A 15,442-nucleotide genomic window follows, 5' to 3' on the forward strand; every position below is an offset into this window, starting at 1 on the left:
AAATATGAAACATATTGAGGTTTTATTCCCTGCTGGTTGAAAGGCCCGAATGGGGATTATGTCGTGGCAATTTCCGTCTGTCCGTCCCAGGAAAGGGTGCTCACCTTCTGAAATCAACTCCTCTCATAATTTTTGGAGGAATTTCACGAAACTTGGCAGGATTCTTTGTTGTATATGGGTAATACACATATTGTAATTTCATTAAATTCGGTCACATTTTATCAGAGTTACAGCCCTTGATTAACAAAATTATTCTTTGACAATTTCATGAAAGTGTGTTTTCCTTCTGAAATCAACTCCTCTCGCAATTTTTGGAGGAATTTCACAAAACTTGGGAAAAAGCATTGTTATATGACAGTAATACGCATATTGTGATTTTGTTCAATTCGGTCACATTTTACCAGAGTTGTAGCCCTTGATTAACAACCTTGTACTTTCACAATTTCATGAAGATGTGTTCGCCTTCTGACATCAACTCCTCTTACAATTTTTGGACGAATTTCTCGAAGCTTGGCAAAAGGCCTTGTTGTATGACGGTAATATGCATATTGCAATTTAATTTCATTTGTGAAAATTTTCCCAGACTTTTGACCCTTGATTAAATAACTTGTGCTTTGACAATTTCATGAGGGTGTACGCTCTTCTGAAATCAACTCCTCTCACAATTTGTGGAGGAATTTCACGAAACTTGGCAAAAGGCTTTGTTATATGACAGTTATACGCATATTGAAATTTCTTTTAATTTGGGCAATTTTTACCAGAGTTATGCCCTTGATTATTAACAAACTTGTACTTTGGCAGTTTCATCAAGGTGTGCTTGCTTCAAATCAACTTCCCTCACAATTTTTATGCCCGTCTGTATAATATTTTGAATTTGTCAAAGTATAATTTAACAAAATTATACTTTGACAGTTTCAAGAGAGTGCGTTTTCCTTCTGAAATCAACTCCTCTCACAATTTGTGGAGGAATTTCATGAAACTTGGCAAAAGGCATTCTTATATGTTGGTAATACGCATATTCCAATTTTGTTCAATTTGGTCACATTTTACCAGAGTTACAGCCCTTGATTAACAACCTTGTACTTTGACAATTTCATGAAGGTGTGCTTGCCTTTTGACATCAACTCCTCTCACAATTTTTGGACGAATTTCTCGAAGCTTGGCAAAAGGCCTTTTTATATGACGGTAATAAGCATATTGTGATTTAATTTCGTTTGTGAAAATTTTACCAGAGTTGATTACCTTTTGATTAAATAACTTGTACTGAAGAGGGATTATATCTTGGTAATGTCCGGCCGTCTGTCCCGGGAAGGGTGCTCACCTTCTGAAATCAACTCCTCTCACAATTTTTGAAGGAATTTCAGGAAACTTGACAGGATTCTTTGTTATATGTCGGTAATACACATATTGCAATTTTGTTCAATTCAGTCGCATTTTACCAGAGTTATGGCATAGTTTCCAGCGGGGGATATTAAATAATGTGTTATAACACATTTTTCTTTGCCACATAATTCCATATACGTTCTTTCATAGTTTTGATGTCTTCAGTCTTGTTCTACAATGTAGAAAATAGTCACAATACAGAAAAATCTATGAATGAGTCGGCACTGGTACCATGTATAGGGTTCAGAAAGGCTTACAGTTTGTTTCAATCTGACTTCACACTGATGAATAAGATATCTGGATTAATTCTGTAGGCTCAGAGTGTCCCATAGAAGAGCAGCCATGCATGTGGCTGAAAGGCCACATCATCATATTGTCTTATTTATGGAGCTGAGTATTTATTTAGCCCAGAATCTACATACAGCAAGGATTAATGAAACAGTCAAACGCAGAAGACAAGGCCACCAGATGGGATTTTACCCACACTCCCTTCTGTTTTTAGTACAGGCAGACAAAAACAGACATGCGGCACTTCTGTCAATTCTGGGATTGTATTATATACAGCCATGGTTCTATTGTTGTTCTAAATTTAGTATCTGCCAGACTGAGACATAAAACCACAGTCTTAATTTTATGTTGTATTGGTGATTAATCCTAAAAAAACCACTGACCTACCTGTGTTGTCTCACTGTCATCATATGATGTGTTGTGTGGACATATATATGTTATTTACCAGCTGGGAGGGCCATATCGTGAAATACCGTGACCGAGGTCTTGAAAGTACTGATCGAGGCCCTCTGGGCCGAGGTCAGTATTCAAGGCCGAGGTCACGGTATTTCACCATACGGACCGACCTTAAGCTGGTAAATAATATATAATTTTTTTTCTTTACCAAATTCTAACAGAAAACGAGAGCTCCCGAAAGGGAAAACCGAGCCGATGCGAGCCGGCATTTTGAATCCTCATTCACGGCTGTAATGCAAATGGCTTCCTCCTCGGTATACAAGTGCACTTCCATGGCAGGAAAAAAACTACATTTTGCCGCCTATGTAGTCCCCTATTTATACAAAATTGAGTCATTCAGGATTCAGCCATGTTTTTGCTTGGCGTTAGCAACAGTTAGAGGTTTTTAGCTTTCTCCTGAAATGTTTTCTTTTATTTCTTCTTCCTCAGGGTAGTAAAACTCGCTTTCGCTGTGAACACTGTCGTTATCGCTATCCATGATGTAAAATTAATGCTATTCTTCTGAGAAATGCGAAAATAAATGTTGACAAAAATTGCTACTATGTTGTTTGTTGTTGTTGTGAACAAGCGAGTCGCCAGAGGTCCATATCCGGGGTCCGTAACCGGGGTCCGTATCGTAGGATACGGACCTGCTCGCCAGCCAATCGGAGCGCAGGATTTGATGGAAACCGGACCGCGAAAAAAATACGTTTATTTATTCTATCCACATTCACTGGATATGAGCAATCGTGCACTCTGATTGGCTGCTCTACTACTAGGATATTAGCTCATATACTGTGAGTAGAGAAAAACAAAATGGTGGAGCGTGTTGCTGAACCAACCGAGGACGAAATAAAAACTCAACTCCAAAACAGAACCCTAAAAATAAAAAAGCATAAGAATATATATAATACATATATATTATGAAAGAAAAAAATATATATAATATATATATATTTTTTTCTTTCAAGAATTATTATTATTGCATTTTTCACAAAGTGCTCCTGTCATTTCGCTTACATTCTAAGCGGAAATTATTTTGTCGGGCGTTTTGTATAAAGATTTAATTTATCAAATTTTCAAAAAAATTAAAAATGTTCTATTTCTCAAAATCCAGTGAATGTGGCTAGAATAAGACAGTTATTCCACTCATATGTAATTTTTTTATGTGTTTAGGATGCCAAGGATGACACCTCATCTCTCATCTGCCCACTGTGTGACAAAAATTGTCAAACTCAGCACCAGCTTACAATGCATATTCGCCAGGTAACACACACACACACACACACACACACACACACACACACACACACACACACACACACACACACGTGTATGTTTTAAGCCACAGTTGAGATTCAACCACATTATGATTATAATGAGGTCTTTCTTTCTTTCTTTCTTTCTTTCTTTCTTTATTTATTTATTTATTTAGCATAACTCTGATACTGGAGCTTCAGATCACTCGTGCAGTATCTGTGGAAAGTGTCTGAGCTCGGCCAGCTCTCTGGACCGCCACATGTTGGTGCACAGCGGTGAGAGGCCATATAAATGCTCTGTGTGTGGCCAGACCTTCACCACCAACGGCAACATGCACAGGTCAGACACATGGCAAAGTCTTTCACGTTTTTGTTCAGCAAGACGGCTACCATAAAACAACTCCTTCTCAGGGCATTGGAAGCTGCTGCGTGTCTGAGGCCTTCAAAACTATGTGTTAGTTTAACACTCTCTTTTAGAGAGTTGAAGTTTGGATGGATTCTGCTGTACTGTATCTTCACTTCTGCAGAGTTTAGTCTTTTTCATTTGAACCCTGGCATACGGGTCATTTGGGAAGGCGTGAACACAACAGCAAACACATTTGAATAAGGACCTTGAATTGGTCTGATCCTTTTTCACTGCAGTGAGATGATGATTCATCGGGAACTGAACCAAATATGCTGTTTTACAGGTTGAGAGTATTGAGCATGCAATATGCAAAATAGGTGTTGGAGGACAGTGTTCTGGGTAACTGAAGTGAGAAACAAAAGGAAATGCTGAATACGGTGCATGATAATACTGATAGTTTTAGATACTTGCAAAAATTAATTAATTATTTAAGCAAGCCATAGTTTATTACCACATCTTTGTGTTCTGTTGATATCAGTGTGCATGCTTCCAGGTTTTTGATTTCAGACCAGAGATTAAGGGTGTAATACACACTAGGCAATGTACTGTACCTGAGCACATTTGACCCCCAATGTCCGGTTTGTTTGACTAATTTGATTGCCATGTGCCGGCACCGTTCAGCTGGACTCGGGCACAGTACGCATCAGTCTGATCGTTACCCGTGCCCTAGCACAGAATTCAAACCCTGTGACATGCACTTTTCAATTCATTTGTGAATGTTTGGGTGAATAACTGGTCTGGTTCTCACCTTATTAATGAATGCGAATTTTAGTTGCCGGGTAAAGCTGCAAATCCTTCCCTCAACATCAGCTGCCTCTGTAAAAATCTGCTTATGAATGCAGCATGATTTAACGAAAATCAGTGTGTAGTCCTATGGCATGTGAGAAGGCTGTGTGTCACCAGACCTGAAACAACTCCAAATAAGCCACAATGTAAAAACAGTCTCCATCATCTCTATCCTATGTGAGTGTTTTGCTTCAACATAAAGTTGCATTGTGACGATGTAATCCAGAGTTTCACCTAGAAAAACTGAAAAGAGTAGTGGTCCCCTGAGTGCAGCGAGGTGCAAAGAACACGCCGTCAGAGGCGGTGTGTAAGCTAGGGGGTCCAGGGGGCATGCTCCCCTGGAAAATGTTGAAATAGAAGGGTTCATTTCGTGGCTTCTGGTGACGTGTAGAGCTGATTTTTACTAGGTCAACATGTTGGGGAAAAGGCTATATTTTACTTAGAATTTTACTGAATTCCCACCCTACAAACAAGAAAAAAAACCCAAATACAATACCCATTTGAATCTCATGAGCAGTGTCCTGTTCCAAAGGAGACTGCAGTTTATTTCACATCAAACAAATTGAATGGTGAAATGTTTCCCACACATTGACGAGACTATGGCGGCCCGCCACAGTCTAATTTGGGCCGCCATAGTCTCAGTCCGCGCCTGCCCGCACGGTGACACTGACGCACCCGGCCTGACATTGCGTGCGTTGCCTATCTGAGACAGTGTGAGGAGACAACTCTGATAAGCTACATCCTGTCTGCATCTACATGTTAACGTAAGTTTATGCAACTTTATGTAGCCTTTGACACGATTGAGAAGGTGACATTTAGGCTATGCTATTGCGCTTTATAGGCATATGGAGAGCGCATTGATCAGACCCTCCAGGATTTCGCGATATTGAGATTTGCAACTTCAACGCAAATTCAACCAATCCCCACAAATTCAGGGCGGGGTTGCAATTATATCCAATCACCGCAACTTTCCCACAAATTTGACCAATCGTTGGCGTCGTCTTGAGGTGACGTCGACAAACTACCTTCCGCCTTACTTCCGTGTATACGTTCAAGAGAAGCAGCATGTGCGCAGTGTTGCCAGATTGGGCGGTTTTAAGTGCATTTTGGCGGGTTTTGAACATATTTTGGGCTGGAAAACGTCAGCAGTATCTGGCAACACTGCATGTGCGAGTCAGTGTTTACATAGGCTTAAATTCTGTTACTGAAAGTGTGTTATGTTTACAGTGAAGGACTGTGTGCACTTTACATTATTTTTTTACTTAATACAAGAAATTAATGGATGCCAACGTTTTTGCCAAAATGGTATTTTATTTTCCATTGTTTAGGCAGCTTCAGCATCATACTGTGAGATTCTGTTCAAATTGTTATTTTTTTCTTCTATGAAGCCTGAGGCATTTATTTTATTAGTTTATAATTATTGTTTAATTTAGTCTTCAGGAGAGACTGCCTGCACACAGTACTAGTATTAATAGTTTTTTTTTCTTACATGAAAGCTGAGGCATTTATATTATATTTTAAGGTAACTTCATGTTGTGCTGTGAGGTTCTATGCACTTTAACTTTTGAACCAACAGGTGCATTTGGATAAGTAAAGCCTATTTTTCTGCATTTTTGTATTCCTGGTAATCTTTTATATTGGTAAAGTTGTTTATAGGACCATTTCTCAGTGTCTGGTTTTTTTTAATTAATAGTTTTTCAGTAATAACTTAATATTTAATATATCACTCAATTTTAATCACAAAAAGAGAAAATCGCAGCAATTTCTCGCAACTTTCACTTCCTCCCGCAATGTAATCGCAACAAAAACGTAAAAAACACCGCAACTTTCATCACAATTTTTTTGGAAACCCCCGCAACATCAGACATTTTAGCCCGCAACAATCACAGAAAAGGCCTGCGAAATCCTGGGGGGACTGATTGATGGATGATGTTAAGTGTGTTGTTTCAGTAAAATTACTTTGTTCATTTCGTACTGGCAAACCTACCTTTTCTGTAAGGCAACAGTAGGCTATTTTGAGGGAATATTAGTTAGCCCTACGTAGTTATCTAATTCATCAAATTAACTTTATCATCCTACCAGGATCAGGTCGTTTCCAAATTCACCGGCGAAGTGCTTCCCGCTTGACATTGTATGTGCGCAGTCTATCCAAGTGATGGAGACGTGAAGTGACAGCAGTGATAAACTAATCTAGGTCTGCATGTACATGTGAAAAGGGAAAAGTAGTCTATTCTAACAGAGAGCGAACTTCGATGCCACTTTTGAGAATTAGTGCTAGTAGCCTTAACGCGATTTGTTACTGGTGAGACGGAAGACGTTAAATTATTTTTAGCCTTTTCTAATAGGCTACCTTCTAAAGGTGAAGCTATTAGGCCACATAATTAAGGGAATGTAATGTTAGTTACCTACTTAATTAAATTAACTTCTTGACTCGAATTTGATCGTTTTCAAATTTACTGATGAAGAGTGTTTCTCCACTAACGTAGGCCTTAATGCAACATGGTGAATGTCAGGTGACGATGTCAGCTTTATTGTAGACGCTACAGCTGTAACAGAAAATTTCCGATCCTTATTAAACTGATGCTAAATTTGTTTCGTTAATTCAGATCATGAGCATTTTGAATTATTTCAAAAAGAGGGATCGAAATTCACCTCAGGATGAAGAGGTAGTGACTGAGGTAGGCCTAACATCAACTGCTTTCTGTCTTTGTCAGGATGTCAAATTGGTATTCATAGGCTTTTTAAATACATAATTTGAGTAATTGCAATTGTAATTATGTAATTTATTGCTTTGTACCAGAAAAGACAGCTTCTTCAGGTAGTAGAAGAGACAGCAGGGGCAGAGGAAGCAGACTCTCGTATAGGGACAGACATACAGACAGGGGCAGCAGGGCCAAGTACCATAGGGGCAGCAGGAGAGACCGTCTCTCCTGAGGGAGGGAAAACAGGTAAGTTCAACTCATGAGAGAGGAGCAGTAATTGATTCTTTCAGTTGTTTATGTATATTTTCTGTGTTATTGGCAAACCAGTGATGTGAATTTCAATTTACATTTACCCATTGTTTTTATGCTCAAATCCCACCCAAGTTCAATCTCACATTCACTTAATTAAATATTTGAGTTAGCTCTACAATCACATGACTCATTGTAGTAACAAGTTGTTTGCCATTTTAGGTCAAAACAGACCTTCGTAACAGACTGCAAAGAAAGCACCTGGCCGCCTGCTTGAGGATTTCCATTAACGGGCCACAACCAGAAGATATAAATTATGAAGGGGCACTCAAACTCTTTTTTTTTTTTTTTCCTCAAAGCCAAGAAAAATCAAATGCAAAAGTGCAGGATGTGGCCTTTGTAAATAGCGCAGGCATTTGTCAGGGTCACTTTTGACATACAGCAGAGCTAGAAGTCATTGTTTTGTAGGAGTTCAGGGTGTGAAGTATTGTAGGATTTTTGGTTTGGTTTGGTTGCTATCTGTAATATGTTGTTCTTGTAGGACTGCCCTCTGTAGCAACATGCTAAAATACAAGGTGCATAACCAATACCAACGTATTTGTTCTTTGTTAGTCTTAGTTTAGTAGTATTATGCCGCTTTTCCACTACCAACGCGGCTGAGTTGGGCTGAGCCGTGCGGTGCTGAGTTGGGCTGAGTGGGGCTGTTGGAGTTGCATTTCAACTACAACTGCGCTGAACCGTGCTGGCCGGAAGTGGGTGGACACATTGGGTGGAGTTAGCGAAAGTGGGTGGACGTCACGTGATGTCGTTAGGCGGCGCAAACAGTGACATCAGTGACCTTTTAAGCGGTAGTCTCACGACCCGGATAGTAAACAATAAACATGGAGGACATGGAGTCGTTAGTGTTGCTGGTCTTGGTGCTGTGGCTTGTTCTCACTGACAACGCCAACAGATACTGGCAAGAGCGCATAGATGAGGCGAGGCGCATAAGGCTTCAAAAATTCTCGTAATTCTTCTTCTTCCGGGTTTACGGTGTTTACAGATCCCAGTGTGCTCGCGGGGCGTGTGGGCATGTGAGGACACTCCTCCTCACCAATCAGTGCACAGGGGAGTGTCTCCTCATGCCCCTAGCCCCACTCGGCTCGGTTTGGCTTGCTTCAGCCCTACTCCAAAACCGTGCGAGTTTTGGGTGTTGAGTAGGACTGAAGCGAGCTGAGTCGTGCTGCTCTAAGGTAGTCGAAATGCGAGCTGTGTCGGGCTGAAGTGAGCTGAAAAAGGGTAGTGGAAAAGGGCCATTAGTAGGCTAAACAACCCCCGCGCATGCCTGCAATTCAACCGGACACGCGCGCCACGCGCTAAACAACCCCCCGCGCACCCCTGCAATTCAACTGGACACGCACGCCATGCCCCCCCCCACGCCCCAATGGGCTGCCCCCATAGTCTCCAAAATTTCTGTGGGAAACACTGTGGTGCTACAACATGGCACCTTTTGTTCAAAATACTGATCATTAAATTTGGCCAATAGTGCGGGTGACTAAATACTCTCACTGTCAGACTCAAGCTGGTCAGCAACATGCAGCGAACTGGCCATCGCGGTCTCACAACTATGGTCTACCACTGTTGCTGAGTTGTTTTCCGCAGTTTTCTTTGTGAAAAACTCTAAGTTGCAACCTGTCAATGTTTTGCTCACTCGTGGTGGAGCTTGACGGCTCCACAATTTTTGCATAAGTTACCTATGAATATTAATTGCGCATTACTCATCCAATCAGGACGACACAGTGGTGTAGTGGTTAGCACTGTCGCCTCACAGCAAGAAAGTTCCAGGTTCAAGCCCGGTGGCCGACGGGGGCCTTTCTATGTGGAGTTTGTATGTTCTCCTCATGTCTGTGTGGGTTTCCTCTGGGTGCTCCGGTTTCCCCCACAGTCCAAAGCAGGTTAGGTTAATTGGTGGTTCTAAATTGACTTTAGGTGTGAGTGTGAATTGTTGTTTGTCTCTATGTATCAGTCCTGCGATGATTTGGTGACTTGTCCAGGGTGTACCCCGCCTCTCACCCATAGTCAGCTGGGATAGGCTCCAGCTTGTCCGCAACCCTGCACAGGATAAACGGTTATGGATAATGGATAGATCATCCAATCAATGCGGGATACCGCACACACTCAGCCAATCAGTGTGGAATACCCTTCTCTGACATCAGCTGTGAACTTAGGCCAAGTTCAGGGCCATGGGTTTGCATGGACTGTATTGATTACCTGCTCAAAGGCTACAAAGCACATGCATGTTGATTGTAGCTTTATTCTGTAGGCCTAAATTGTAAGCATCACAGCATGTCACTAAGCGTATCGGTCAATAAATTAAACATAGCAGGGCCACTATGCTATGATACATTAGGGGAAACCCTGTAATCGTACTCGGGCCCAGAGCAGTGTGAGTGCAGCGAGGATGATGGACGATCATACTTGGGCACTGTACGAGACAACTGTGCCCACCCTAAAAGACCCACACATCCCTCAAATGCAGCTCAATCCAAATAGAAACAAACCACTGAGATTCCATTTAAGGCCATTCTGATCCAAGATGGCTGGCACTCGTTTACCACATTATATTATTCACGTTGAGGACTGACAAATTGCTCAATACAAGGCACTGAAACTTTTCCATAAAAAAAAACAAAAAACAAGCAAAAAAAAACATCCAGGTTTATATTGATGGGAAATGCTGAAATGGTTTTGTGATGGAGCCAAGGGCACACGTCTGAACAGTGCTGGTGAGTATTTGTACAGGTGACTCATCTGTGGTGGTTAAGCAGGAGTTTGTGTGCGTGCGTGTGTGTATGACAAAGAGAGTGTGAGACAGGGATGTGAGTGAGTGAGTGAGTGAACTGGACCATCCAGACAGACACCTGTGGCTTTCTGCCTCATGCTTAGGCTCCCAACAATGAGGTCTAATCCCAAGATTAGCAATGACTGCGTATCCTGGAGGATTCAGCATTTGTGTGTGTGAGGGAGACATCTCCCACTGTGATGCAAGATTCTTAGTGGCTCACATTTTCTAGCTCCTCTCTGAAGGCACTCGGTAGACGTGACAAGTCAGGGCTGGTTTATACCTCTCCGTTGAAGCGGTTTTGCATTGGGACATGGAGAGGAGGGGGTGTAAGGGTATGCATGGTGTGTACAGTGGTGCAACAGGGCACAATCTGCTCCATGGAGAGCATGTTATCTCAAGGGTTCCAGAGTAATATTGTTTATATAATTCATGGTCATCTGGTAGTAAACATGAATGTTAGGTGAGACTTTAAAAAAAAAAAATGCCGCTCAAGGGAAGGGTTAGGGCTGCTTATAAAATTCTATATTAAAGGGGAACTGAAGGCAAATTTTTTATCATCAAAATTCTATCTCATTTTATTAAACATAGGAATGCATTTTTGATCGCTATTTTGTCACTGCTATAGCAAGTTATGAGTGTTTGAAATATGCTCTGTAATATGTCCATATGTCCATATGTCAAAGCAATGGCTGTAAATGAGATTCGCTGAGACCTGTGCAAGACATCGTAGGACGGAAGTAAAACATACAGCGGAAATCAAAGTCACCAACATCTGCCAACGTTGTCAAAAGACACGCGTGCCCTCTTTCAAATGCTGATGTAATCAAGAGGGAAGTTGTTTGTTTTGATAGCAATCAGGAAAGTTTTGAAAAAAGTCGGCAGTAATCGTCATTTAAACTCGTTTTTGTGCAATATTTCATTTGGAAAACAGTTTTCAAAATGGCGGCACTGACACCTGGCTGACACTTCATGTTTCGAAGTCTCGCACAAGTCTCGTGAAGATCGTGCGGATAAGCGACGCCTGCCGTGGACCAAACGAACTAAATTCAACATGGCTAAAAACCGAATAGGCCGATAAGCATAATATTTAATTGCAGTTAGTTGCCAATACGGGTCACGATATAAGGTTACTAAAACCGAAAACATAATTGAATAACACGTTAATTAAGAAATAAAGCAAGTTTATAAATGACTTCAGTTCTTCTTTAATATACAATATTCCACAGTTGACTTCCTGATCATTGTCTGTGGAGAAAATCTGAACAATCTCAAACTGTTCCAGGTCTTTTCTAATTTAATACCTTCCAGTATGTTATCTGTGATTTTCGAACCAGAAAGTAAAGGGCTGCTGCTGCTCCTCCATTCATTCTGCAGTGAAATTAATTTTTGAATTTTTCTATTTTCTGCCCCCTAGTGGACATGTTCATGTTTCACTTGTGCAGAGTACATTCATGTGTTCATAACTACACGGGTGCAGAAGGATAATCCAAGCCTCAGTGTGTTGTGAAGAGATAAAGACATGATGCTCCTTTTCCCTAGTGTTGGTTTGGCAGAGCAGCACTGCTCAGTGGTTCAGCTTCCTCACTCTTCTAACACAGCTAATTGACTATTGAAAGGCTCTCATTAGCTAATGAGGTTAGTCAGGAATGGTTGAGGAGGGGAATGTTCAAACAGTGTACACTGTGCTTGTGTGTGTGAGCTTCTCTTAGACATGGAAATGAAAATATCTGCTTGATTTGCTTTCTATAAAAAGTGAATAGAAATTACTTGCTTATTGGACGTGTGCAATGAAATTTGATATGCAATTGCCAGAGATTGAAGCAGAGTAATATCATATTTGATTGAGTATGCGGACATATCTCTGTATGCATGCAACATGCACAGGAATTGGATAGAAAAGCTGACATTTAGATATTAATAATTATTTGTTCTATCCACATTCACTGGATATGAGCAATCACGCGCTCTGATTGGCTGCTCTACTACTAGGATACAGAGGTGGACAGTAACGAAGTACATTTACTTGAGTACACTTTTTGAGTATCTGTACTTTCAAATCAAAGTCCTTCCCACGCCATAGGGCGGCGCCGATCCCCGTTTCCGTAGCCCTCGGCCTCTCGCCTATTTCACAGCTAGGGTTATGGTGGGGGGCTAGTCCTCTGGTAACCGCAAGAGTTTGACTCCCCACTCGCATCTGTATTGCAGCGTGCCTTGCCAGGCGGCAGTAGGTACCATTTTTATGATGGTCTTTGGTATGACCCGACCGTGAGTAGAACTCGCGATCTCCCGATCGAGAGGCAGACACGCTAACCACTAGGCCAACTCGCGGTATCTATACTTTACTTGGTTATTATTTTTTGGAAACTTATGACTTTAACTTCACTACATTTGAAAGACAAATATCGTACTTTTCACGCCACTACATTTCTATCAAGGTTCTCGTTACTATGAAGCAGCTTTGAAAGTGGATGTTTTTTTCTTTTCTTTTCTAAAACATGATTGATTTTTTCGCAGGTGACACTGAGACAGCCTATCAGTAATCACTAGGGTCACGTCACATCCATAGACTGTATAAAATCAAGTTCAATGATTTCTCAGTAGCATTATTTAGCACGATCAGTTGATGGTAGAATGGAAGGAGGCGGTTCTTCTGAGGAACGCACGCACTCAGGGCCCATGAACCCATGTTTCAGTTTTTTGAAAGGATTAAAGATTCGTTTCATTTTAAATGTTTGCTTTGTTTGCTGAAAACGAACCACATCACGGCCTACAAAAACTTGCCTTCCAACCTGCAGAAGCATATTGAGGTATATAAACGTTTTATTCCAAGAGAAAGCTTCCAATGAAGTTGTCTGTGCTTTTAGAGCTAGCGATTAATGTTGCAATAGCTATGCAGTCTGGTTAGTCAAATGACTTTCTATGGATTTGACCGCCAAGTTGCCATCGCCTTGTCCACAGCTAACATTAATACATAACTTGCACACTGTTAGTTAGCATGTAAAAACAGAGTTACGCTAACATGAATAACGTTAACTTATCTGAAGTCCTTTCAGAAATATGTTTTAGCATAATCTTGCCAAATAAACAAGGTAGAAATGTTTCTTTTCTAGTAGCGTTAGCTACCCAATATGATTTCAAGTTTGAAAAGAGTTTGCTAGCACGTCAGGTGGAGTTTCACTGACTAGCTAGCTTAACGTTAAACCACCATGATGCACAGCATGCATTCATTTTGTGAATTCACATTTCTGTCTTTAGTAATGGCGTTAGGTTTTGTAAGCGTTGTGGCAATAATACAGCAATGCGTTGACAGAAAATGTACTTTTAATACTTAAGTATTTTTAAAAGCAAGTACTTCAGTACTTTTAACTTAAGTTAAAAATTGACTGGACAGCTTGCACTTGTATCGGAGTAACATTTGACCAGTGGGATCTGTGCTTTGACTTAAGTAACGAAGTTGGGTACTTTGTCCACCTCTGCTAGGATATCAGCTCATATACCGTGAGTAGAGAAAAACAAAATGGTGGAGCGCATCAAGTCAGATATATCACGTTATCAAGTATTTAACAGAAATAGCTCAAAGAACATAGTCATCATGTCGTTTGCACAGTTAACAAAAGCAGCTCAACACTCAGTTCACCCGCTGCTGTTCTCAAAGCAATTCCAGTATTCTTGGTGTGTTCATATTTCTGATGCATAAATGCATCACCCTAGACACTGACATTCCATTGTAATGCGTCACGCCTTTGGTTGTGGAACGCCGGCTAACGATGTAAAACACACACACTGGTGCGGCTTCGTGCCGGCTTTATTTGGGTCAGTGTACAGGGTTAGTCAAAATTATGTTAACACTTAAATGGTAGAAACCAATCGGATCTGTCGTGGAAGTTCATCAATGGCGTACTGCTGCACCATCTATAAGTAGACGTCTGACGTCACTGTTGGGGTGTCAAAATAGTAGGGCCCAATTACACCAGCAGCGGTCACGGCGCACCACACATTCAGGAGAAAAATAATCCCTTAGTGTTAATATAATTTTGACTAACCCTGTATGTCACGAAAGCTGGAATATGGAGGTGCCTGATTTACTCCAATATTATTGAATTTATGTGTCAAAAGTGACGATAGTGCCATCATAGATGAAACCCAAGAGCGGCTTCAGTATTCCACCAGTCAAATAGAAGAAAAAAGTGCTAAAGTTGGTCTCCTGCTAAACTCCAAGAAGACAAAAGTTATGTCAATTGGACAAGAAAAAAAAACACCACTTAGTATAATGATAGATAATAACATCATATTGGAGAATGTGGATAGATTTGTATATCTTGGAAGTTTTAATGGGGCCCTAACTTTGGAGGTGGACAATCGATTAGGAAAGGCAGCGGATGCTTACAATAAAATGGAGCCTTTGATGAAACATGCGTCCATCAATTTAAAACCTAAACCCAGGATATTTCAAGCGGTAGTACTGTCAACACTGTTGTATGGAGCTGAGGCATGGAACATCACCATAACAGATGAGAAGCGACTATGTGCGTTTTATAACAGATGTCTAAGAAGGATACTAGAAGTTACTTGGAGAGATCGAGTGACAGGTGAAGTATGGAGAAGGACTAAACGGGTTCCACTTATCACCCACCTTAGAAGAAAGCGATTGACATGGTTTTGGTCATCTGCTAAGAATGCCACGAAGATTACTGTTGTGGGAGCCTAGCGGCAGGAGAAGAATTGGGCGTCAAAAATTAAGTTGGAAGGACGTAATTAAAAGAGACCTAAAAGAGACATCAGTTAATTATAACGAGGCACTGTGTATGGCTGCTAATAGGAAAGAGTGGATTAAACTTGGATCAGCGCAATGTGGTTCTTCCACGACAGCATAAGAGAGTTATAATGACTTCAGTGTTACTCACTGTGATTGGTTCCTGATTATTTATTTACATGCATTTAAAAAAAAAAGTTTAAACAGCCTTCTTTTTATAACTGATTTGCTGTCGCTTTGGTAGCAAAACCTCAATAATTAGTAAATAGTTTGACATGGATATTGTGATGCATCATATAATGTTTTTTTTTTTTTTCCTGAAAGTTATTTAATTAAGATCTGTTTAAAAAAAAACCC

At 40.7% G+C, this 15,442-nt stretch overlaps 1 protein-coding gene across 4 annotated transcripts in view; it reads left to right on the forward strand.

Annotated features, from left to right (window-relative positions):
* Nucleotides 1-15,442, forward strand: part of rreb1a (ras responsive element binding protein 1a) — a 127,947-nt gene that overhangs the window by 95,237 nt on the left and 17,268 nt on the right. For all 4 annotated transcript variants that reach the window (XM_060922492.1, XM_060922493.1, XM_060922491.1 and 1 more), the window contains 2 exons: nt 3,283-3,372; nt 3,542-3,705. In XM_060922492.1, coding sequence (XP_060778475.1) covers nt 3,283-3,372; nt 3,542-3,705 — 254 coding nt within the window. The remainder of the gene's footprint in view (nt 1-3,282; nt 3,373-3,541; nt 3,706-15,442) is intronic.

This window comes from Neoarius graeffei, chromosome 5 (genome assembly GCF_027579695.1).
Source record: "Neoarius graeffei isolate fNeoGra1 chromosome 5, fNeoGra1.pri, whole genome shotgun sequence".
Classification (NCBI taxonomy): Eukaryota; Metazoa; Chordata; class Actinopteri; order Siluriformes; family Ariidae; genus Neoarius; species Neoarius graeffei.